General features: G+C 43.7%; 1 protein-coding gene across 4 annotated transcripts in view; it reads left to right on the forward strand.

Moving 5' to 3' along the window:
- Window positions 1–27523, forward strand: part of WDR72 (WD repeat domain 72) — a 1103881-nt gene that overhangs the window by 263391 nt on the left and 812967 nt on the right. For all 4 annotated transcript variants that reach the window (XM_085644161.1, XM_085644164.1, XM_085644162.1 and 1 more), the window contains exons 4-5: window positions 6071–6149; window positions 23744–23915. In XM_085644161.1, the coding sequence (XP_085500287.1) occupies window positions 6071–6149; window positions 23744–23915 (251 nt within the window). The remainder of the gene's footprint in view (window positions 1–6070; window positions 6150–23743; window positions 23916–27523) is intronic.

Below are 27523 nucleotides of genomic sequence, written 5' to 3' on the forward strand. Positions count from 1 at the left end.
CAGCGTGACACTCCCACTCTCGTAGAGCTTCACGCAGGGCGTCTCTCACTGAGGAGACGAGCCTCTCGGTCAGCACGCAGAGTGCTGCCGGGCTACTCCTCCAGCATCCGTTCTACACCTCCTCCTGTCCCAGGGCAGCTCTGGCGTATCGGGTCTCACTCGCGATCAGAGGGCATCCCGTCTTTGCTGACAGCCACGGGATCATCCAAGAATGCGCCGCCACTGATCGCCAGCAACCATCCACGCTACCTCCGGCACAGACACAGGTACGATATTTCGGGACGCTAGGGTAGGAGCTCTATCGCGACGATCCTACACAAGGTTTTTACAGTCATTTTAGAGATGGTCATCGCTCAGTGACACATGGCCTCATGTATCAAGTGTTTTCCCATTCGCAAACGGGCTGATTCGCAGAATCGGTCCTTTGCGAATGGGAAAAAGCCTTTAAGGATGTATCATCCCAAAAGGCAATCGCAAAATAGAGAATCACAATTTTTGTGAATAAATATTTTGCGAATGCATTTAGAGAATCGCAATTTGTGATTCTCTAAATGCAATGGAGGAAGCGCTATTTAAATTGCGACACTGCTTTAAGGAATCGCAATTTACCAGCAACTTCAAGTTGGTGGTAAATTGCAAATCCTTAGAAAAATAAGTGCTATGTGGTGCACATACATGCTCTTAGGGCATGTATGTGTGCAACACGTGCACACATGCATATTTCAGGGGTGCATCAGGGTGGCCTTTTGGCCCCATTGCACCCTTGAAATTGCATGCGCAATTTGCGAGTACCTATTAGGTACTCGCAAATTGCGCATAAAATTCCCAGTCATTCCTATGGGCCTCTAGGCCCATAGAAATGGATGGGAAGACATTCCTTATTTGTGACTCACAATTTGCGATTCACAAATAAGAAATGTGTAGGAATTGCCAAAAATTTACTGAAACCTATACATTGCATTTTGCGAGTCTATTATATAGAATCAGTAAAATTCACTATTATAGACTCACAAAATCCAATTTTGATACATCTGGCACTTTATGTCATAATCGCTGATGCACTTACAACCCGGGAGAATGGACTCAGAAGGTTGTAGGGGTGTCCCACTCATGCAGAGGCACCTTCACACTGAGAACTGAGCACCATACCTTCAGGATTGAAAGTCATGCTTTAGGGGTGACTTATAGGTTTTAAGTGCGGTAACCCCAGATATAAGAAAATGTATAACTGTCTTAAGTGGTGCTAGCAACAGCTTACACAGGCTGCAATGGCAGGCCTGTAGTCACAATTTGAGTGGTCTCTCATGGGTGACATAATACATGCTTCAACCCATGGGGGAACCCTGATGTACCTAAGCCTTGGGTACATTAGTACCATGTACTAGGGACTTATCAGGGTACACCAGTAGCCAATATGGAGTGTACCTAAGTGCTCAACATGTCCAATTTAGGGAAGAAGCACAGAGAATGGGGTCCTGATTAACAGGATCCCAGTTAGGCTCGTCAGAAAAACATAATGACACCAGCAAAAAGTGGGTGGGACCATGGAAGCAGATCCTACTTTCCTACAATGTCATTTTTAAATTGAACATCGAAAGCCCAATTAGGAAATGTAAATCATCCACCTATACCCATCTCCTTTTCTGGGAGCACTTTACGTTTGGTACAAATATCCAACAGTTCCTCTCCTACATTTGCCCTATGTGCTGAAAATGTGAAGCCTCCACTGCAGTCTGCAGTTGAACCGCATTGCTGTCCATTGCCTTTAGTTCAGTCTGAAATCCGTTGCCACCATTCTTCTCATTGTAAGTCTGCTCTGCATTCATTAAACTCTGCAAGGGCAGTGCGTTCATCACCGCAAAGGATATTGCTGTCATTACTAGACTTAATATTGTGTTAAATCATCCCCCTGATAATTGTGTTCAGGGCATAATGTCTGCTGCTAGCACATGGATGGAGAATTTGAATTATTTCCAGATTTACCCTAAATTAACGGTTCAGCAGTTTTTGTTCACTATCGAAGGCATAAGCTTAATTTGAGCCGGTGGTTGCTATTGGCGGCCACCGGCACTTAATTTCCCTCATCCGTCCTTTATTCAAGAGCATGTTACGGAAAAACACACAAATCAGAAAGATGGAGGAAGAGAAATACGTAAAAACCGTCACGAAGGGAGGACGAAGGGACCTACAAGAGTGAGATAAAGGGAGGAGGAGGGCCTGGTAGTGGGTTAGAGTGTCATGAGGTGGGTTTAAGATGACCAACCTTGGTAGTTGCGCACTGACATTTAATTGCACCGACCGTGGGCTTCTGAACAGAGCTTCGGGCACAGGCACTCTCCTTTTTCAAATTAAACACAGAAGGAACAATATAAAATGTTAAAAACCAATGACCTAAACTCACCTTAAATATTGTGCGTCCAGTTGCTGATTTAAATTAGTAGCTGGATAGGAGGCAGAAGCTGCCTGCCAGGACAGCACTGCAGAGAGCTGTCCTAGGACAGGGAGTTCTAAGGTCCTGGGTCCCACCCACACAGTCCTCAACAGCAATACGTTTAGTCACGTGGGAGAAGACAGCAGAGGGGCTCAGAGGAATAGGGGAAGTGACCTCTTGTCCACCTCAAAGGTGCGCTAGACCACATATGCCCTATGCGAGGTTTTAATTTGAACTAGTCGCTTTGCCTCTAGCTGGATACAGGCGCAGGACGCCAGGATGGAGTGGAGAGAGACGCCTGGGAAGCATTGGTCTGAACTCTTGGCCACCGCAGGCTCAGTCCTCCACAGGAGTAAGTACAGAAAGGGAGTTGGTACCAAGCTGGATTAGAGAAACGACAGCGCCGCCATTGTCAGCCCCACAGCTCTCAACAACTTCTATCTTGATGCATACCAAGGTTACCAGCATAGTTTTTATATAAATGAGCCTTGAACTTGCGCTTAACCACATTGTTAAATTCTACTTTGACCTGTGGTTAGACTCTCACTATGGGGCAGATTTATGTTCCCTGGCACATCCCTGCAAATCAGCATGGATGCGCCAGGGAAGATGCGTCACGAAAGTTTACCCTTGCGCCACAATAGATGCGCCGCATTTACAATGCAGCGCATCGTGGCGCAAGGATAAACAGATGCGTGACGCATCTGATGGCGGAAGGATGGCGCATTGCTGGAGTTGCGTCGCAAGCGCGACGCAGCTCCAGCAAGGCTCGGGGGTGCCCTATTGTTACAATGCTGCGTCAATCCTTATGCCTGCTTCAAGCAGGCGCAGGGTTTTGACGCAGCATGGCCGGAAAAGTGACTGAGTGAAATCTTGTAGATTTCACTCAGCCACTTTTCGGAGGCGTTCCTGCGCCGGAACGCCCCCCCTGTGCAGGTACGCCCACATGTGGCGCAAGCTTTACAACATGACGCATCTCCCTAGATGCATCACGTTGTAAATGGGGCGCAACATGGCGCAGGGTTTACGCCGCCGCTGCGTCACAAAAGTGACGCAACAGCGGCGTAAAAGTGGCGCAAGTCCGTTATAAATCTGCCCCTATATGTCTCACGTGTCACACATCAAAGCGGAACCCGGGACGACCTCGACACCTAGCGGCAGATTTATGTTTCCTGGCAAATACCTGCAAATCAGCATGGATGCGCCAGGAAAGATGAGTCACGCAAGTTTACCCTTGCGCCACCACAGATGCGCCGCATTTACAATGCAGCGCATCGTGGCGCAAGGATAAACAGATGCGTGACGCATCTGATGGCGTAACGGCGGCGCATTGCTGGAGTCGTGTCGCAAGCACGACGCAACTCCAGCAATGTTTAGGGGCTGCCCATACCTTACATGCTGCGTCATGCCTTACGCCTGCTTCAAGCAGGCGCAAGGTTTTGACGCAGCAGCGTCGGAAAAGTGACTGAGTGAAATCTTGTAGATTTCACGGCGTCACTTTTCCGAGGCTTTTTCCGCTGGAACACCCACCCTGCATACATTAAACCTGACGCAGGTTTAATGTGGCGCAGGGCTTTACACCGTGACGCATCTCCATAGATGCATCACAATGTAAATAGGGCGCAACGTGCGCAGGGTTTACGCCGCCGCAGCGTCATAAAAGTGACGCAACAGCGGCGTAAAAGTGGCGCAAGTCTAACATAAATCTGCCCCTAAATGTGAGTGTTTTTATATCTCCGTCGAGCTCTCGATCAGTTGTTGTGGAATTGATTTCTCATGCAATGGCAGAATCATCTCCCACAAGCAGAAATCTGCCCCGCCATCCTTACCAACACGGCCTGCCCCGCCTCACCCAACTCCAGACCTACGGCCAGGGTCTGTTTCACTTCATCGATCAATTCGTCATATGACGCCACTGGCCGCTTCTGGGCGCTGTCACAAGGCAGAGAGACAATTGGAGATGAAAGTGCCATCTGCACACTTGCATTATGGTCCGTTAATAGGAAATTGGTTATGCCCGTCAGTGACCTCTCGGAGTGATAACAATAGTTAACTAGATGGACGAGAAGTAAGGGGAGAACTCACTTAAAAACTAACACAACAAAGCAGCTCGAAAAGCAGCACACAACAATAAAACACCACAAAACAATTACAAAAGAATGTATTCGCAAAACTACAGCAACAAAAAGCATGCTACAACATCACAGCAATGCAACAATACACAAATGCGCTACAAAACCAAAAACAAAATACAATTTGGCTGACAATAAAACATCACAAAATAAAAAACTCAACGAAATACAATAAAAGCACAACCACAGAAGAACACAAAATCCAACACAAAATAAAATTAAACCTTACAAATAAGAACACAATGACATTGTTGTGTTGTTATGTTGTGTTGTTTTGCTGTGATATATTAAATATTTTTTGTTGTTTTAGGAAATGTGTGTGGCCTGCCATTGTGTTGTTGTGTGTGCACTTTTGAAGTATGTTGCGGTGTTAGTGTAACGCATTGCATCGGCACGGTGTTTTCGCGTATTACCACTGTACTTTGTATTTTAGAGTGCTGATGATTTTTTTTCTGTCTTGTATTTGTCGTTGCATCAATGTTTTGTCTGGCCGTGTTATTGGTGTATGTGTACGGTAGTGTTGTGATGTGTTGTATCATCTTTTTGTCTCGGGTGTAGTGTCATAGGAAGCGTGTGGAAAGGTTTTTCACATACTGCCACCGCTAATAGTATACGTTCAAGACGGGGTGGTAAAGGTAATTGCCGCATGAACTGCACAATATAAGACCAATGACATCGACAGCACTGAACACAGATGCTTTTTGATCGGTCTCATTTGTCAATTCGGTTAAATCGTGGGGTCAGCATTACTGACGCATGACAGCGGAAGTAGTTACCAAAAGCAATAAAGGGTCGAAACCGCATTCGGCAGTAAAGTATTCGCTTCCTCTCAGTTAATCCATGAATGCCTTCTTTTCTGTGGTGCTTATTGACTGTGACGTATTCCATTTTTGCATTTAACTTAAGATTGCCTTATTTGCTATATTTTGCAGCCTTTTTAAGTATAAATGCAGTATTTAAATTCACACTTTGTAAAGTAGCACTGTACAGATTCCTTTAACTTTTTGACATTGTACTGTAATTGCGTGGTTTGTACAGGCGCACTCTATTCAAGGGGATGAGTCATCAGCTCCTAAAACAGCCTCTTGGTGGCACTGTTTGCTCTTTAGACACGAGCCAGATTAGCACGGAATGTGTGGATGCCTTAAAATGTGTATTTTGAGTTGATTGAAATGAGCCGTTGTAGTTCTAGCCATGATGGCTATGGAGACAGACTGACGAGCCATGACAGAATGCTGCGCTTACTTGTAGATCTGGCCCAGATTTAAACTGTGGTTTGTGACTAGCCAGAAGTGTGCCTTTCCCACAGAAACAAAAAACACAGGTAAGTTATACCGTGATAACCATTGACAAAGTAAGCGGCATTTTCCTGCCCATTAACCTAATTAAAAGGCTGTATTTGAGAACATCTAAGGAAAAAACTAAAAACTAAAAAAACTTGGAGTCAAATGATTCTTGCAAACAAATTGAGTGTATTTGATCAAAAATATGTGGTTCTGTTTGACAGGGAGATGTGTATATGGAATGTCATCAGTGGACAGTGCGTTGAAACCACCACGCTTCCCTACTGGCACGCATCAATCTGTGTAAGTATGGCCCTTGTAGATGCAGTTTGTCCGTATTTCACACTCAATCAATTAATCAATCGCTTGTTTTTCTTAACCATTTAACATTGGAAACACCCCCACCTCCCACACCCCGAAAATGATCTTGGTGCGAGACTTTTTGGGATTGCGCATAATAAAAAAAAAATTAAGGGGCAGATTTTCAACTTCTGGCGCATCTCTGCTAATCAGCAGGGATGCGCCAGAAGAGTTGCGATGAATCTGCCCACCCTTGCGCCACCAGTGATGCGCCGCATTTACAATGCGGCGCACCGTGGCACACGGATGGGCAGATGCGTGTCGCATACCCCGGCAGAAAGGCGGCGCATTGCTGGAGTCGCGTCGCATGCGCGACGCAGCTCCAGCAAGGCTCGGAGTGCCCCTATTCCTAACATGCTGCGTCAATCCTTACACCTGCTTCAAGCAGGCGCACGGTTTTGACGCAGCATGGCAGTAAAAGTGACTGAGTGAAATCTTGTAGATTTCACTCAGCCACTTTTCGGAGGCGTTCCTGCGCCGGAACCCCCCCCCTTGCGCCAGAACGCCCACACGTGGCGCAGGGCTTTACAACGTGACGCACCTCCCTAGATGCGTCACGTTGTAAATACCCCGCAGCATGGCGCTGGCTTTGCGCCGCAGCGACGTCACAACGGTGGCGCAAATGTGGCATACGGGGCTTGTAAATCTGCCCCTAAGTATATATTAGAACATTGGAATGTTGCACTTTTCACCGAAGACAATTCGAGTGGCTCATGGCCAGGGGCGGACTGGTGTACTGGTTAGGGGGCGTTTCAGTGGGCTGGCAGGGTGGGGACCAGTTTCACTGCTGGTGGGAGCCTTTTTTGTTGCTGTGGACTTACCAATCATGTTCTTACTGGCAGGACTTCAATAAAATTATCCGAAAACAAATGGTCTTAAAGTATGGTTTCATAGAATGCTTTAAGCACGTTTTAAACGAATTTGTTTTTGCGCTGTTTATTTAGAAACGCTACAAGTAAGAATGTGGCCGGCAGGTTTCTAGTAGCAAAACCGCCCCCACCCTGCCAGCCCACTGAAGCCCCTGGTAGACAGCCTAGCCCTGCTCACGACCTATAATGGCTGGGTCAGACATTCTGCTCCAACACTGTAGTTTGTCTTCTTGCTTCTCATTGTTCCTTTTAGATCCTTGTGCCCTCAGTGTGTGGAATGTTCGAATAGCTTTAAAGACCTATTGCCTTAGGCTACACCTATTGGTATAGGCCCTGTCACTCGTCAAAGGCCCTCCCCTGTGTTTTCTTTCTATAACTGTGGTTCAGGGCATTTTACAACTGTTATAGCCTTTTGTAGCAGGATATAATGCTTAAGTAATAGATTTAGCTAATAAAGTGCTACTAATGCCACCATGGTGAACCCTAGGCACTACAACTGTGCATACTGCAAAATCGTGTCTTTTTAGCACTACTACAGTAAATGCAGTTTTTTGTAAAATTCCCTAATTATTTGGTCTTTCAAAAGGTTCATTAGTGCATTGGTGCTAGAACAATATTCAGAGGAAAGGTGTTGGCCAATCGCATCAGCTCACTAGAGTGATAGGGGTTTTGGAAAAATCTGGGTGTTATTTAATGAGGATATCAGCAAAAACTTAAAGGCAGAGAGTGTTTATGTTTCTGGAAGTGATGAAGTGTGTGACACAATTGCAAATAGTTACTTAGGATGACATTTAGAGGGAACTCAACATTTTCCGATTTCCGGAGAAAAATATAAATCCATTCGCTGAATTTTCTTGACCATATTGGTGATGTGGAGGAGGTGGATTCTTCTTTGCATTTTGAGTTTCATCCCAAAATTGTATGATTTTTAGATCTCACTAAATAAATAAATGAGTCTCTTTGTCAGGGTGGGAGACTCTGAGTTATTTTATCTGAATTATTTCATTGTTTGATTACTTAAAAGCATTACAATTGTTTGGAACATAATACATATACAATATCATAAAAAGACCATAAACTAAACTTTAATGCAGTGTTAATATGAACATGGCTCCAGTTTACTAAAATTAAAAGACAAAGCGCGATAATTCTTTATCCAATAGCTCCCCCAGACATAAGGATATGGTAGAAGAGATATCTTGAAAATGTGGTGTGCCTATTGCTGAGCAGGTAGATTGCCATTACCTTATCAACAGGATTAATACAGGTGGCGATCTAGAACCGCTGACTTGCGACCATTCATTCCTTGTCAACAAAACATGTGCAAATCTTCTGGTGAGAAATTGCACTGTTGTGCATATTATTAAGGGAATTCTCTTAGATGGCAGAAAGGTTTTACAGCTAGCCTAGTTTTAAATGGAAAGCATCAGTACAACTGATTAAAATGGACGGTAGATACCCTGACTGTGTTATTTCCCCATCATTTTAGCCTGTTGAAATTGTACAGAAAAAAAGTGCTTTGTGCATGTGTGCGGGATAATAGTCTCGACATTACCTACAGACAGAGCCGAAGCCTAAGTGTGGTGGTGCAAAATCATGGTCTCGGGCTGGCTAGTAAAAAGGTGATTAAAATAGGCTTTAGACCATTCGCCACATGATTAGACTTTTCTGGGTTCCAGAATATAGTTGTCTTTTACGAGCCGTTGTGTATAATTGACAGTTTGAGAGTCAATAGTTCGAGGTTGGAGATAACCTCTTAAGTTCTTTGACGAATTTGCCACACCTTGATAAAGATCGTGTCCAATCGGAAAATGCATATCGAGGAGGCCTCCTGGCATGTATGGGACCCCTTCATCAAGAAGATTGGTTTCAGCAAGGACCTTCTAGCGGCACTAAGAGAGGGGCAGCAGCCCAGGGGTGTAACCATGATTCTTTCTTGAAATTACACAATCCGCACGTCCCCTCCTTTTCTGGTTTGACCCATGCTGGGTTAAAGTCTGCTATTGGAAGACCAAGGAGCCACATGTATCGAATATCTCGACACACTCGACGATTGAGAGGTATTTCTGGGGTCTCCCTACCAGCTAGGAGGCCTTCAAAGGGACTAGAATCTCTGAGGATTTTAGGGAAGCAGTGTCTTGCTGAAATGAGGCTGAGTGCAGCTGCCTGTTGACTGCTTTCTTCTAGGTCAAGAAAGAGATGGTGTCAGATGTTAATGCAGGTGCTACGATTTGGAAAGATGTAATTGCCTTCTCTAGCTGACCATGCCATAGATTCCTTAAACTCTTGAAGGCGTCTTTCAGGCAGGTTTTAAGTGAATTTGTTGGTGCTTTTTTTAATACACGTATACAGTTTTTCACAATTGCGGACTCACGGGTTAGCATTTGGTTTGATAGGCCGCATTCCAGGTGAGTCCTAGACTTACAAAAATGTCTGGGTGGTTGAAAAGCTTTCTTCAGACCCAAATACTGTGCATATTCTAGACTCTGAGCACAGGTCCCGGAAAAGCCTTGTTCCCATAGTGTAGTGCTGCAAGGAGACAGGCTTTTATGACTTTCAGGAATAGAGTAGCAGAGGCGCTTTTTAATTCCTTATTGAGGCAGGAGAGCCCATATGTGATGGCTGCAGCTTTCTTTTTAGCGAGCTTAGTTGGATCGAGGGTTTAGAGGTCTCTGTAAATGAAACCCCCAGGTATTTGTATTTTGTTGCGGTTTTAATAGCCATGACCCCTATGTGCCAGGAAAGAAGTTTCTTGTTCTTGTGGCGGCCGAAGACCACAACTTTAGTCTTGTCCTGGTTGATCCTGAGATAGTTCTTTTTATTATAATTGTGGAAGCTACTCCGTGCTCGCTGCATGCCCACTTTGGTGTGGTCCATTATTATGATGTCATCTGCATATTGGAGGATGTGTAGAGTTGAATGGCCTAATCATGGGGGTGCAAGACGGCTGTTTGCCAAGGCTTTGCACAGATATGTTGTATATAGATTACATAGCAGAGGGGCAAGGATGCAGCCTTGACTCAGACCGCCTTGGATGGGAACTTTAGAAGGGACAGTATGTGGCCCTGTCGTAATGCTTACCCAGGTGTCTGAGTAAAGAGAGACTATAGCACCTAGGTGATTAGAGGGAGTACCCCATGTATGTTTCCTCAAAAGCGTAGGATGATCGACCTTGTCAAAGGCAGTGCTGTAATAGATGAAACAAGGATTAAATCAGCGTAGGGAGAAACACAGGGAGACATATATATGAAGGATTTTCTGTATTTGAAGTCACTTAAAACATGTTGGACATATTGAACAGCATATGTACAATCACATGGACAGAAAGCACTACGTTACATGAATCGAAATGTAACCGATAGGATACTGTGCACAAGTGCTCGTGAAAATTGTGATGGCGTGCAAGGGGCCGGCGTTAGTCCGGACTAATGCCGGCCCCTTGAATGCCAAGATTCTTCGTTTAGCGATTCATTCCTGCATTCTAATCATTACCCATTCACTGGGTTCCGGACCTCCGCCGGACTGCACTTCCAAACTGCCCACACGGGACCCGAGCGATTTCTGATGCCGTGCCTACCTTGCGGCTACCGGTTGTGACTCCGCTGCCGTGTTCTACCGCACACTGCCTTAAATTGTATGTAACCAGTCCTGATGATGGCCTAGATTTCTACAGGCCAAAACACCGTCGACTTCAACAGCGTAACTTCTGGCGCCCCCATGTTACGGACATCCTATCCATTGTCCTTTGTAATTTGTTTATCATTGACTGCCTGGATGTCCTAAATATGTAATACTTGTTGTACCACTTTGTTCCTTGTTGCGCCCTACACCACCGCTGTATATACCACTTCACGTGTCACTTGCGCCATCACAATTTTCACGAGCACTTGTGCACAGTATCCTATCGGTTACATTTTCATGAATGTAAAGCAGTGCTTTCTGTCCATGTGATTGTACATATGCTGTTCAATATTACCAACATGTTTTAAGTGACTTCAAATACAGAAAATCCTACATATATATGTCTCCCTGTGTTTCTCCCTACGCTGATTTAATCCTTAGCAACTCAATTTTGCCTACTGTATTTGTTCCCCAAATGAATCCACATTAAGACATTGTCGTTTGATATAATGTACTGCCCCAGTCTCGCTGTGGTTTACGGGCTACCTCCTGTGGTCTGATATTGTAATAGATGAAACAGCAGAGAAGTGGTAGTTGTTTACTTTGAGCTGCTTGAGAACTTAGGACCACAATTGTAGTGATGTTACCTATGGTTGATGCAGCTGCATGTAAGCCTTCCTGAAAAAATGGAAGAACATCTTTGTCCTGAGCCTAGGCCTCTAGGTGTTTAAGTAACAGTGGGGTGGATACTTTTCCCTCCAAATCCAACAAGGCTATCAGACTGTAATTGAATGGCTTTGTTGGGTCTCCTTTCTTGAGTAATGGGCACAGGATAGAGCCCCTTCAGGCATCTGGTACTTGGGGAGAGAGTACGGCTTGGTTGAATAGGGGAGTTAGAACCCTCGCCCATTCTTCAATGTTACATTTTAAGAGTCCGGCAGGAAGGCTGTTGTGTCCTGTTGCCCCATCATTTTTCAATGCCTTGATGATTTAGCAAACCTTGGCTGCTGGTGTTAATTCCTGCTGGTTCCCTGTGGGCTGATTGGTGGCCCTCAGCTTGACTGTGTACCCTGGTGCAGTTTGATTGCTAGTGTACAGTGCTGTGACATGGTTCACCCAGGCTCTCTCCATGACTCAATTTTCCCTGGTTGAATTTGTAGCTTTTAATCTGTTGAAGTAATTCCATAAGCGGGCAGGGCATCTTTCCTGAAGACTAGAAGAAAGCTCTCAATTAGATTCTAATGTTCAATTTAATGGTGTGGCAGTTAAATAGGTCCATGTAATTATTGCACCGTTCCAAAACTGAATGTGTATAAATTAATGGAAAAACGAAAACTGAGGAATCACTTTGGAGGAAACTAAATCATGGAAAACCTGAAAGAAGATTTTGAGGAAATAAAAATAAATCGAAAAATAAATGAAACATGTTAAAAAAAAAGATGGTTTTATATAGTAAATTCCAAAATTACAAATTTGAGTGGCATTTTGGGGAGAGTGAGATGGTTATTGGTGACATAGATTGATGATGTTTAGAGGTGATGAAGGTTATTTAGAGTTCTGGTATCGGTCGAATTTAAGGGTAGTGATGGTTTTTAGGCATTAGGAATGGGTGGTGAGAGGTTTTTAGGATTTACAGATGAGTGGAGTTTAGGGCCCTTGAGAGTTTTTAAGGTTTGGTGATTGGTAAAGATTAGGGGAGGTGAAGGGTTTTTAGAGTTCAAGAATGGGTGGTATTCACAATGGTGGGGGTTTTAAGGGTTAGGGGAAGTTTAAATGTAGAAAGAGTTTTTAGGGTTCAAGGTTGGGTGGAGTTTGGGTACGGTGAGGGCTTCAAGTTGATAGGGATGAGGGTTTGTATGAGAGTCTGTTTTAGGGTTCCTGAATGGGTTGATTTTGGGGGTGGCATGGGGTGTTAGAAATTCAGATATAGGTGATCTTTAGGCATAGAAAAGGGTATTTTAGAGTTCAAGAGTGTGTGGAGTTTAAGCAGTTTTGAGGTTAAGGGAAGGGTGGAGTTTAAGGCTTGAAAAAAACCTTTAGAGGTCAGGGATGGGTGAAGTTTAGTGGCCGGGGATGGGTTGTGATTAGGCGTTGAGAGGAGTTTTTAGGGGACAGGGATGGATGGTTTTTAGTGATAGTGAAGGAATCATGGATGGATCGTATTTAGAAATGGTGAGGGGTTAGCAAATTAAAAGCATCCAAATTAAATATTTAACAATGTAAATGATATAAATCTGAAATAATGTCTCCTGAAGTAAAGGACTGAAATAAATACTCACCCCAACAATATTTCTCAAAATTAGACGAGCAACCATCTAATTTACACCTTAAAACTAATCATGAATTACGCCAATTTAGAAGAGAAGGACCTTCTATAAATTGGTTTCTATCAAAATTTCCATTAAACAGTTAAGGTGAAATGGTTTCTCAGTAATTGTAGTCTATGAAATTGTTTCTCTATGAAATTACATTCAACCTCCAAAACTACTACAAAGCTAGGAAAGAGTAACAGATGGAGGTCTGTTGCATTGAAGATCAGAAGAGGACATAATACAACAGATCACACTGTAGCCTAACATAAAATTGATATTGAAGTCCTTAGATCAAAATGTTATACAACATAAAGTAGCTGCGAGACAATCAGCGGCCTAATACACATTGGTCAGTGGATCTACAGCTCACCAATTTTAATACAAAAATGTTGTTCTAAAAAGATATGCTCAGCACCCAAATGTGAAATAAGTAATTATTGATTTATTATTAATTCTATTTGCCCTTAATAAAAACGTTCAATCACATTACAGCATTACTAATGCCGTAATGGCCTCTTTTTTTCCTTTTTTTAAATATTTGTATGTTCCAGTGGATGCTAAGATTTGTATGTGATGACTCTCCTTTTAAAATGCACCTTCCTTTCACCCCACCATTGTCCTACTGTTTAGAAGATCTCATTAGTGTATCTGCAGTGCATCATGGCCTCATGGTGTTGCAGCATCAGCTGCATCCCTAGTTCCAGCACTCCTGCATCCAGCCCTTTTTTTCCATTGGGCGTGTACCTGGATGGATGAGGAGACCTCATGAGAAAGAAAATTAAGCAGGGCTGGTTGAAGCTTTTTTACCAAGGTTGCTTTTGGTTCCTCAGTCTAGCCCTGACTGCATCAAGAGAAACAGTGCTTGCACGACCCTCTGCAATTTGGGGAATTCATTCCCTAGTGTGCAATTCACAATGTTGAACTGTTGGCTGCATTGTAACTCTGCCTGATGTGCAGGTATATTGTGAAAGCGGATGCTTTAATGGTAGTATTCTGTCCCATGCAGGCTGGTGCCCCAATAGAGACAAAGCAAATTCTCACAACATTGTCTCCTGGAAAACATTCCTTTTGTTTTGGGAAGGAGTTGGAATTGCATAACAGGGAAAATGGTGAAGGTCCCTTGCACACAGAGTGGGCCTCAGACCACTGCGTTATTGGTGAACGGTCTGGGTATCCGTTGATCTAGTGCCTTTTCAGCTGTGTCCGGAAGAGGTCCTAAAGCAACCTGGGGTGACCAAGATCCCATGGTTCAACTTCATTAAAAAACATTTACCTATGATGGGGTGTGGTAATCTGTGGTGAGATCCCATGACTGCATGCACAAACTCAAAATAGGTGTTACAGGGATTATACTAGAGGCACATTGATCATGAATTCTACAAGGAGGAGAGGTAGGGCTCCATCACCACAGCCTTTCCCGACTTTAAAGATGAATACACCCAGGAATATGACATGGATGAGATTGAGACCCCCCCTTGCAAAAATGCTTTACAATAAATGTTGGTTTGGCACTTTGCCCCTCCGTATTGTAACTGCTAAATGGCAGCATTCTTGTGTAGGCCCTGACATGATGTGCCCTGTCTGTCTTGAGGCAGTTGAAACATTGAACATGTTTTCTTTTTTTGTCTCTGATATCATGCAAACAGGAAAAAGTGGTTATTGCTGCTTTGTTGAAATATGGGAACTCAGTGGCGTCACTAGGGTTGGTGTCACCCGGTGCAGGTATCTCATGGTGTCACCCCCTCACGACTTACCGCATGGACCTCCTCCGCTCCAAGTCCGCTAGTGGACACAGTTGGCAAATAACGGGACCATACAGAATCCTTAGTAACGTTTGTAAATGTAGGTCCTATATTTACAAAATGTGCCTGTTAACAACAATGTGATAATGACTCATTAATCAGGTTGTACAGTGGGCTACCTGCTAGTCAACAGTTTATTGGAATTTATAATATCATAGGTATGGTACGTTTTACTGGTGTGGTGTTCCCACTATCCAACAACACGATATATCAGTGGTCAAAGTGGGGGAAAAAAAGTAGGGGAACTGTGGGCGGAGAATCAGAGGGAGGGAATAACCCAAGTATTGGATCAGTGGGCAGAGCCAGAGGCGTGGCCAGAAAGCGCAAACATCCCAATTTTTTGTATTTGTTGGTTTCACTGCCCAGTTTTATCAACCAATGGATACACATGATTATTTAAGGTTATAATGAGTTATTGAGAGTAAAATGTATTCACAAAGTGGGATATGCTTCTAATCACAGAATGCCATCAAATACGATAAAATGTGGAAGCACAAGCCATTTGTCTCCGAGCCATGAAGTTTCTGTCATCAGCACTTCTCCCTTTTCCAAAACAGCAGTTCAAACCTGAATGGCTAAAAATCTTGGGGGCATATTATCAAGCCAGGCGATAAAATTATCGCCGCTTTAGCGGCAGAAAACTGACGCTAAAACGGCGATAATGGGGTTGTTAATAAGCTCTATAGAATTCAAATTGAAGCCCATGTTAGATGTCCTTCACATCTAACATGGGCTTCAATTGGAATTCCATAGAGCATATTATCAAGCCCATTATCGCTGTTTTAGCGACAGTTTTCTGCCGCTAAAGCGGTGATAATTTTATCGCCTGGTTTGATAATATGCCCCCTAGTTTGCAAATGTTTTCTAAATAATAATGGCTCTGCCATCTTTGACTCATAATGCAAGATCTGCAGCATGATCTGACCATTTAAACTAATAAATTGTTTGTAGCTCAAACGTATCAAAAGTTAATAAAAAATGTGACTTCTGTTACTGCGGAGTAGATGACAGTTAATAGGTCACTGTTCTATGTTAGGATTTTAACTTATAAACTGCAAGTAACAAAAGGATCTCTCTGACAAAAGCAGTAGCACACTGGCCTATTTACATTATGTGCACTTTGGGATCTGCATAGTACATGTTCTTTGCAGCAGGTACATTAACCCTCTGAGCTACCTTTCCATGAGTCAAATCTTCCATTAGACAAAATTCCGATCTCTCTCTAGGAAGAACATTAATCATCAGAGTCATCATGACATTTTAATTGTTACCAAAAATTACTGGAGGCCAGGAAGGAGGCAGCAAGTGCTTTTAAAACCATAGTATACTTGCAAAAATGATGCCTCCACCTAAAGTCAGCAACTGGTGCGGTCACACCGGTTGCACCGCCCTAGAGCTGGCCCTTCTCAGGGCCCTGTGATCTCAGTGACAGGGTCACTGTTGTTCGAGGGTGTACTGCTTCATAGGCCTGCCTGCAAGACTGGAGGTGAACTTCAGTATGAATAGTGGTGGACAAGCCTTGAAGGTTAACCTACACTTGTCATGCTAGGGTCCACCTGCTGGTGCTACGACACCAGGGCTTCTAATGTCTTGCGAAGCCTTCTAAGGTCTAGCATGAGATAGTGCTCTTTCAGGAGAGTGGTCTGGCGGACTGGTTATTAAGGCTGAACCTGGTTCCCCAGTTCCAGATTCAGCAGCTCTGGCCATAGTGTCACATCCTCTCCCCCACTGACACCATACTGCCCCACTGAGAAAAACTCAGACTACCTTCAACTACAACCCAATTGTTGTCGGCTATAAACACCTGGATGCGGCTCAATTTAAAACACGCACTGGGCAAGAGCAATATGTGGCCTACAAAAAAAAGGGACAGCATCCTGGAAAAAGCAAACAATCATAGGGAATGCAAAATTTTGCAAACCATGTGAAATGTAAGCAGGAACAACATGGTTACCTTAACGCTTTTACACTCACTGTTCAGAAATCAGTGAGTGCTTTTGCCTGAAAAGTTAAGGACATGACAACAGGACCCTGAATGGACCCATTTCAATGGCCATTGCTTATATCCTTACAAAACGTAAGCAGTATGGTAAAAAAAAAAGACAACATCCCTAGATACAGAGCGCAGTACACATTTGTTTTTCAATCCTCACATTGCAGTACCTCCTTGATTGGAGCACTAGTTCCAAGCCCAGGGAAAACAAAGCCAAGACAACAAAAATAGCGCTTCACTGGCAAACTCTGTAAAAGTGGCGCTAATGTGTTTGGGTGTGACTAAAATCAATCTGGCCAGTTTGCTACCACTCTGTCTTACTTTATTTAGTTATTTATTTTTCATATTTTTAAACTTTTATTCCAGATGCTGCACTTTGGAATTTAATGTCAGAAAAATACGACGTTGATTTCCGGAAAAAGTGATTTTCTTTTTTGGATCCATTTCACAGGGAAGCAAATAAAAGAAAGGAGAGGAGACAGTACGCGCTGCGCACAGGCACCTCCTCCTCCTGAAAGGTTAGGTTGCTAGGCGCACACCGGCCTTGTTGGTGTCACCCCATGTGAGGGTGTCACCCGGTGCGGACCGCACCCCCCGCACCCCCATAGTGACGCCGCTGTGGGAACTAGGGACTTTAGAACAGCAGCTAATATTTTTAGAACCAACACTAACCAAACCATTGTATTTGCTTATTCCCAATTCTTGCATTATATGTGGAGAATTAGAATGAATTTCTTAGCTACTCTTATCCCAAAGACATAAGGCCACCAAGGTCATAATTTGATTACTGTATTGTGGATTTTTGTTGTATGGTCTTGTTTGGTTTAGATAAAGATTACTTATTTTTCTAAACTGCTGTGGTGTCCATTTGTTGTGTTTTCACTGTATTACTCTATGTGTGCACAAATTTAAACACTGCCTCTGATATAAGCCTGTCTGCTCATTCCAAGCTACCAAGGGGGTAGCAGGGGTTATTTTAGAAGTGTATCCCCCTTACCCTGACTAGGAAGAAGGGTCTCTACTTGGACAACACTGCAAACCATTGCCAAGTAGAGACCCCCATTTCAACAGTAATTCAAAGTGTGAACATACTGTGGGTAAGAGAAGAGGCACTTCTGTATGTCTGTCTGAGCTGCGAAAAAGCCCAACTCTTAAAAATTGGGTTGTTGGTTGAGAGGGATATGGACCCTGATCAAGCAGCAACATCAATCCTAGTCAATGTAAGAGGCAGGCAAACCTTAAATTAACCTGTACTTAACCTATGGTAGCTTGTCAGTGATTAGTCAGGCTTAACTTAAGGCAGTGTGTAAAGTGTTTGTGCAACACTTTAAACAGTGAATACACCATACAAAAAGATTTTACATCTGGTTAGAAAAATAGCTCTGATTTTTATAAATAAAACAAGGCTAAAACAACACAAATCCAAGGAGGTGCTCCAGACCTGTAGAAAGTCACAAGTTCAGGCAGACCGTGATGCAGTGCGGACTGGTTATGTGGACCCAGTTAGACCTGCTGAATAAATGACCTTAAATCCTGGTTGTGGAGCATTGGGTGGATCTGCGTCAAAGATGTGTCGCTCAGCAGAGGCAATGGTTGGTTCTGAGATGGGGCGAGGCACCGGTGGGAGGTCCAGTTGCATCGACATTGAGGATCCTGTCGGTGGGGCTTGTGATGTGAAGTCCCGTCTCAAGGATGCGAGGCGCTGCAAAGGTGATGTGTCAATTCTGATGAGTGGTAAAGTTGCAATGCGAATTGCAGCAGCGGCAGTGAACTGCCAACGATGAGTGATGTGAGGAGCTTGCACCGGGAAAACACTGCACAGGGGTGATTCCGAAGGTGATGCATCGGCCCCAAGATGCAGGAGCTGGTGGTGATGTAACTCTTTTGCGAAGGGTACAATTCACACAGTAGCGGTGATACATTGGTTGTGCTCGGGGATGAGCTGCTCAGCCAAAGAGATGCATCATTTCTTTGCTCGGGAGTGCATCGCTCAGCAGACAAGATGCGTCGGTTCCGCAGGCGAGCACTTTAGACCCAGTTCCAATCGTCCAAAACTGGGATGACACCACTTGGCAGTGTAGAGTCCAGGTGCAGTGTTTGGAAGCCAGATCGGAAGGCCAGCCAACTAGCCCTTGGAATCATTCTGGTTCTGGGGTCAGGAGATGCAGGTCCAATCCTTATCACACAGGCAAGAGGTCAGCAGGTCAGAAAAGAAAAGCAAGAACGGCAGAGTGGGAGTCCTTCAGCAGTACAGAAATCCTTCTTCCTGGTAGAGTATTCACAGGTCCAGAAGTGTACTGAAGTGGTGGTGTCTGAGGTCCAGTACTTTTACCCAATGGTGCCTTTGAAATGGAGGAGACTTCAAGGACATGCCTTTGAAGTGCACAGAGGTCCTCCTGTCCTGCCCTGGCTACAGACTAACTACATGGTGGTATGCAGCATTTTGTGTGTAGACAGGACACAGCTTATTCAGGTGTAACTGAGGATGTGCCTAGCTCCTCCCTCCCATCGTGCCAGAAATGGCCCATTGAGACACACCCAAGCTCTCATTGTGTGTGGCTGTCTACGCGGAACATACAAAGCCCAACTGCCAACTACACACAGTCATGTGATGAGAGACAGGTTTCAGGCACCAAATAGCTAAAGCAAGAAAAGGCCAACTTTCTAAAAGTGCTGCTGCGACAAATGGTGAATGGAATGCTGAATAAATCAAACATTCTCTCCCAGTCAAGATATCTGGGTTAAATCCATTGTTCTTTTGCTCACTGAGTCACCCTAGTTTGGACCAAGCCACATGCAGATCAGTCTTGACCCTGCTTCTCATGGGAACAGTCCAGCCCGAACTACCAAGGCTGGTCCTCCCGCGACCGAAAACGAGCGTCCTGGGACCGGATTCATCCTATATCACCCCTTTTCAGCCAGGCGAGCTTGAATCCAGTGGCACAGTGAGGAAGGGATCCACGTCTAGGCATACTCATCCCACTTAGGGCTAAAAGTACTGCAGTAACAAATGGACGGAATGCTGAATGAATCAAACATTCACCCCCCAGTCAAGAGATCTGGGTTAAATCCATCATTCCTTTGCTCACTATGCCACCCCAGCAACCTTCCAAAGTGGCATTTTCAGAATTGCAATTAAAAATCCAATTTCACCATGAGTTTGGTTTTTAACCCCTTTGCTGCTAGGCCTTTCCCCCCGTGCTAAGTCCTTTTTTTGGCTATTTGGCGTAGTTCGCGCTTAGGCCCCTGTAACCTTTTGACCACATAAGGTATCCACGCCAAATTTGCGTCCTCTTTTTCTAACATCATGGGATTTCAAAGGTACCCAGGGTTTATGGATTTCCCTGGAGGGGACCCAGAAAATGGCCAAAATACAGCTAAATTTGGGGGTTTTGGGGAAAAATGGGAAAAAAGGGCTACAGAAAGCGTCTGGTATTTTCCCTGCAAATGGTATCAAAAAAGGGGTTTTGGTGCTGAAATCACCATCTTCCCAGCGTTCAAAGACAAGCAGACTTTTGATAGAAAACCAAAGTTTTTTACACAGTTTTGGTATTTTTCTGGGACATAGACTATTTTTGCTATTTTCTGCGCTTTCAACCTCCCTTCAGTTATTGGTACAAATGGGTATGAAAGCAATAACAGATCCTGGAAAGCTATACAATTTAGAAAAGTAGACAACATTCTGAATTCAGCAAGGGGTAATTTGTGTAGATCCTTCAAGGTTTCTTTATAGAAACTAACAGTTAGATATAGGAAAATTTGAAAATTAGTTGAAAAAATTTGTGTCAACTTTTTCACCTGTAACTTCTTCTAATTATGACAGCTATTTGAAAGCAATATACCGTTACATCTGCTGAACCTTTCTGGTTGTGGGGATATATAGGACTTGTAGGTTCACCAAGAACTTGACGAACCCAGAGTCAATAACTGAGCAGCGTCTTGCAATGGTTTTTTATTATGTACCAGGTATATTTATTTATTTACTTATAGAGCGCGACATTCATCCCAGGGGATATCAAGGCGCGGATAGCAAGAACGAGGGTATTGGGCTGCTGGAACAGGCAGGAAGATGTTAGTTTTTAGGGAACAGATGAGTTTTCAATATTTTATCCGGAAGTCCAGATAATTGGATGTGAGTCGTAGGTCTGTGGGGAGATCGTTCCATCTCTTGGCTATATAGCAATTATTCTGGGAAAATGTATACATGGAAAAATCGGTATGAAAGACACCTCTATATTTCTAAAATGGGAACAAAATATAGGGTTTAGAAACAGTAGATATTTGCACATTTCTGAAATTGGGAGTACCCATACTAGTATGAGAATTATAGGTCATTTTTCAAAATGACTTCTTTTTTACACAATGTCTTTCATTCGGAGCCCTTGCCTGTCTCGGGTACTTGGGCCTCCCTCACGAGTGAGGCACCATTTTTATCGGGAGACCTGGGGGAATGCTGGGTGGTAGGAAATTTGTGTCAGCCCGGTGATGCCACAGCATTTTCATACGTGTGACACATGCAAAACCATTTACACAGCCAGCCGCGGGCCCAGCACATTACAACACTGACAACAGCAGACAGCACCATTCAAGGGCCCATCACTATCACACGCCCACATTCCTGACACAGAAACCACACCAGCTCATGGATTGCGTGGAGTGGCGTTTAGCTAGCAGTGTGTGTAGTGACCAGCAGCAAGTCACTACTCACACACCGCCATCCAAGCACCAGTCTACGTACACTGCCAGCCAAGCCCCGGTCCATGCATACCGCCAGCCAAGCTGCAGTCCACACAGCACCAGACAAGCACCAGTCCACGCACACAGCCAGCCAAGCGCCAGTTCACGCACACCACCAGCCAAGCACCAGTCCATGCACACCCCCAGCCAAGCACCAGTCCACGCACACCGCCAGCCAAGCGCCAATCCACGCACACCGCCAGCCAAGCGCCAATCCACACACACCGCCAGCCAAGCGCCATTCCACTCACCGCCAGCCAAATGCCAGTCCACGCACAGTGCCAACCAAGCACCAGTCCACGCACACCGTCATACATTTTTTGGAAACAAGAAAGAAAACACAAACCAATTGCAACTAGATACAAAATTATAACAACAAAAACAACAGCAGTAAATAAAGACATCATTCTATTGCCAAACGTGAAACTGAACAACTATATAAAACCATTCAGAACAGGCAGTACTGGGGGTGAGCGGAATTTGTGTAGTTGCGCTACGCAAGGCTCTGCGAAATGGTAAAAAATCTCAGCAACCACGATGAAATTCCGCGAACACATGGAATTGCTTGTTGGCGATGCTTTTTTCCTGTTCGCAAATGCTGTTGGCGTGCTTGGGGGAAATATCTTGTGAACACGCATTTTGAGAACGCGAACAAGCAAAAAATTCCGCGAAGCAGCGGAATGCAGAATTTTGGGCAATTCCGCATTCTCCGCGGAACGCAATATTACCCAAATTCTGCAAATTCCGCGAGCGGAACGGAATTTACCACCCAGACCTAGGCAGTACACTATTAGACTCACGGTTTCTCCCAAAAACTCTTTTGAGTGTGATACAACCTGAAACATGTGGGCACGCACAGCCCAAGATTAGAAGGACAATCGGCACTGTGCATATGACTCTCCTTCCGCACACCTCTTCGCAAGCAGACTCTACATTTCTTACAGGGATTGTTTTTTTTGGGCGTGGGAGGAATTAAATCAGGAAAGTGGCAATCTTTCAATCTAGCCCCAGGCGCGATCGTGCAGCAGGAATGCTTTTTTAAAAGACACCAGAGGAAAGGAAATCCCTTCCTTTCCTCCGATGCCTTTTAAAAGGTACCCCCCACCCTCCCTGAGGAGAAACTCACCTCCTCTTCCCTGTATGCCAAATGGCTTCCAGTGCATCCGGTATCCGCTAATGACGCCAGCGCGCCTCGAGCGCTGACACCATTAAATGACGTGGAGGAAGGGGGCAGGTGGGGCAGGGGAAGGGCTTCACATGCTTTCACGCCAGCGCTCCCCCGTGGGTGAGTGGGTGCTAGGACAGCCGGGAGCCGTCCCATGCACACACCAACCATGACGTCGGACGGCTCCGGGTCGACCGCACGGTGTCTATGATTCCATAGACACCAGACTTGAAAGGATCTCTCTTCCCAATTGGAAATTACACTTATAAAATGTAATAAGGTAATCTCAATGTTATCCTGTGGGAGAGATACACCTTGCATAAGGGAAAAACTAAATTAAGAGTTTTTCACTAAAAGAACATGTCCTGCCTTTTGAATACATTGCATTCTGCCCTCTCGGTTGTCCAGGACCTACATTGGGTGTAGCTTATTTGTATAAAAAGGAAAGGTTTGGGGCTGGCAAAAGGCTTATTTGGCCGGGTCTATATGGCAGTTTAAACTGCACACACAGGCTCTGCAATGGCAGGCCTGAGTTCATAGTTAAAGGGCCACTTAAGTGGATGGCATAAACAGTGCTGTAGGCCCACTAGTAGCATTTCATTTACAGGCCCTGGGCACATTCAGTCCACTTTACTAAGGACTTATAATCAAATTAAATGACAATTGTGTATGTGCCAATATTATCATGTTTAGAGGAGAGAGCACATGCACTTTAGCACTGGTTAGCAATGGTAAAGTGCTCAGCGACCTAAGGCCAACAAAAATGAGTTCAGCAAAAAGTAGGAGGATAGCAAAATGTTTGGGGGTGACCCTGCAAAAAGGCGCATTTCCAACACAAATGGATCTTCTGATGATTTGTCAGTGTGTGATTACCCTCTGTGCATATTTGTTAAATAAAATTCATAAACTTTAGAATGCGGCAATAACTTGTGTTGCTTGAAACAGTCCACATGATAACACTGGTATCTGAACAACAATAGATGAGCACTCTTCTAAGTAAACTTGTTGTTAACCTTTTTTCCTTCTCTGCTGTAACAGTACTACCATTGCTCTTTTCGAATGACCGGAGAAGGGTGGCTGCTCTGTGGAGGACAATATCAAGATGTCCTAATCATCGATGCAAAGACTTTGGAGGTTCTTCATACTTTAAAATCCCAGCAATCTGAATGGATTAGCTGTATGTGTATAGTTCACTCCACAAGAATTCAAGGTACTGTATTCCGAAAAAATGCTTTACCATTTACAGTGTGCCTAAAATGCACTGCAGATGTAGCAACTTGCAGGGACAAACCCTTAGAAAAATTCTATGAAAGGTTCTATCAAATATTTTAAGAATGTAGAGTCAATTAAAAAACGTTAATTTGCTTGGTAGTTGGTAGTTATACCTTTTTGGTGTTTTTGCTTATTTTGACTACATGCTAAATGACAGAAGAAATCTTTATAAAAGTTGGTTAACCTTTTTTTTAAATATCTTATATTGGCCATACTATCAGCAGTCTAAAGTAGAACATGTTTTATTTTCAAACTCCAATCAGCATGAATTGTTTTCTAATGTTCCCTTTCTACATACATTTATAGGTCCCACTTGGCTTCACTGTATTCATAGATTGTTTAAAATTCCTCTCAATCATGTCTATATATTGAAATCCCACTGTCTTTCTGGGAGGACTACTACTGAGCAGATAACATATCCTTATCATTTGCTCTCTTAACTCGTGACGAAAGTGAAGAGAAAAATGATTTTGGCATACAATAGAGAATAATGTTTTGAGGTTTAGCACTCTATTTAGATTTGAAATATTCCCTTTTCAGTTCTAAAAGATCTCTGAGAATGTGTTTATTGTTTCTAGCTACACAATGATCTTTTTGTCTGATACGTAGAGTTTTAGAAATATGTAAATGCTGTAAATAATATGTGATACTTATTGTGCTTTGTATGATCACATTTTCACAGCCCTGAAGGGCTGTAACTGTATCAGAATATCATGAACTATTCATGGGACTTGTACTTTGTTTTAAATGTGATTAAAAAGTTATCGCTGTAAAGCACTTTTGGATTATATGTTCTGATAGAACATGTGAAAAGGTTTTTTGAAAGAGAATTTTAAAAGAAAAATGTTTTTCATTAAACAAAAAGCTAAACGAGTGAAGGTGTATGGGTTAATTAACATATAGCTAGTTGATAATGGCTTCCCGCTGATGTGTATACATGTTTCCTTGCAACATATCTGTTGTTTTGGTTACTGATATAGTGGGTAGTAGCCTAGCACAGGGCCGTTCACATCTGTAACCAAAAATACAATCTTACTCCAAAAGCATGCTTTTGTTGGTTTGGAGTGAATTCATTGAGTATCCACCACTTGCAAATCTGTCAGTCATATTTTGTGTATTTAAAAAAATATAATTGGCTGGATAGGGGCACTGAAATGTTGCCCCCTCTTGAAACTCATGAGGACGCTCCTAAAACAATTTCACTGCCACTGGGGGGCAGTGGGGCCACGACTGAGGTGACCAACCCCATAGCAATGTTCAGGCGTTCAAGAGGCATAGGAATTCAAGGCCCGTAAGAGAAAAATGCACCCAATATAGTGCACAACTAGCAAATCACAAGAAGCCATTTTAGGTGATGGATTCAACTGTCAATTGTGCCTGAATCTCTTCTGGGACGTCAGTTAGTTATTGTAAAAAAAAAAACCACAAGAAAAGCCAAATAAAGAGTGCCAGGCTTTGTTTTGATGGCAGCAGTTAGAGAGGCAATGGAACACACCTCTGCTACCTACGGCCAAAAGCAGAGTTCAGTGGACGTTGATTCCCAGCACTGGGTTGTGTTCAAAGCCTGGGCACCTCGCTCTGCTTTACACAGCCCATGGTCATTCATAGTGGGAGTAAAATGTAGGCCTGGGCGGTGAACTTCGCTCTGTTCAAGGGGTTCGCGGAGTTTTCTGCACTTCGCACTCCACGGAGCTCGCGGAGTGCAGAAAACTCCACTTCCCAATGTGAAGCAGAGTTTTTTCCCCCTCGCGATTGAAAACGATAAGTCGCGATCGCGAGCTGCCGCTCGGGTAGAATTTCTACCCGAGCATCAGGAATACCAGCACAAACTGCAGTTCAGACTGCACTCCGCCACTTGCAGAACATTGCGGAGTTTTTTTTGTAACTTTGTGAAGTTCTGCGTAGCAAAACTCTGCGAACTACGCACAGGCCTAGTAAAATGCTTGAAAAGGGCTTGGGAGTAGGGCCTGGTGATAAGTAGGTCCAGTGTCTAGTCCCGTCCGCACATTGCCAAAGGATGTGTGGTGCGGGGTTTGGCAAGTAAGTGTATCATAAAAAAATGCATTTCACTGAAAAAGTAAAGTTTGAAAGTGAGTTTTAGCTCAGACTCAAATGCGACAAACCAATGACATTATCTTGTTCTAGTTATCAACACTCAACACATATTGCATGCCTTGTGCTTCCCACATGCTCATAAATAACAATTTACCAACAGCACAGACACATATTAACAGTTTACCAGATAACAACATGCGGGACGGGGGGACGAGTTAAGGTGTGTATTTGAGTGTTGATAACCAGTGAATTTCATTGGTTTTTGACTTTAGAGCCATGACTATAAGTCACTTTTAAACATTATTTTCAATGAATATGTGAATTAACACACTCCCACACACACACCCACACACACACACACACACACACACACACACTTTCTCTCTTTCACTGTCTCTTTCTCCTCTCCCCCTCTTCCATCTTTCTATCCCCTTCTGGGAGAACAAATAGGAATAAATATGTAATTGCAATCTAGGCAAAAATAAATTATGATCAAATTGGTATGTTGGACTATGATGTTATGCTGATATGACAAAATACAACAATTTTCGAAAAGGAGCAATTTGAGAATTTTATTAAACAGCACATAATGATATATGCGGCGGGGGTAATAGAATGCCAAATGTCCACACCCCTGCCAGTGAATTTTTTAACCATTTTGTGCAGTGTCTTTTTTAACATGGGAGTTCAAAGACAAAGGATACAATTGTGTGGTAAGACCGAGATTTTCAGTATTTCAGTTAAGAGGAACATTTTGCAATTGTGTTTCACTTTGCGTACTATACTCCGCCCTGTATCCCAAAGTTATTAGCAATCAAATTAAAATTTTATCAGAGATTGTGCCATACACATGTACGTCCAATGAAAAATATATGTTTTTTTGATGGTGTTTAATCGGAAGGCAAAGTAACTTTGAGGGACCTACTCCTGCCCAGCATCGCTGTTTCTGCTGTGTCTTTTCCATTATTTCTTAGCAACAAGTCCCTGTGGAAATTTCAGCGGAAGGTGCTATTTTAAGACATGTTATGCCTTCGCCACGTCCTCTTTCTGCATGCTTTCATGAACATAGATATTTTGGTTTGGGACAGTTAGCAGACATGCCATACAGAGCTAAAGATCTACGCAATACCAATACATGTTTATACAGCTGAATACAGTACCAGCATCCATCTGTATTAAACTGTGTTGGTAAAACGGCGTGATAGTAGGTGATGGATACAAGGGAATGTTGAAAGGGTTGCCAAATATTTACAATAGTGGATTCGGTGTCGTGGTGCTCAGTGTCCAATGGCATACACTACAGGTTTTACCTGTTCTCGTTATCTCTGCTGACAATAACCCTAAAAGGGTTATGGCCTTATGCCACAGCTTGTGCACAATACAGGTCATAATATGCTGCCTTGTCTGTATATATTACGTACAGGTCTGCTCTCATTCACTGCAATGCACAAGACATGTAGTACACACAGCGCATAGCCATGTAACTTACAA

The sequence above is a fragment of the Triturus cristatus genome, chromosome 3_1 (genome assembly GCF_964204655.1).
Source record: "Triturus cristatus chromosome 3_1, aTriCri1.1, whole genome shotgun sequence".
Taxonomy (NCBI): Eukaryota; Metazoa; Chordata; class Amphibia; order Caudata; family Salamandridae; genus Triturus; species Triturus cristatus.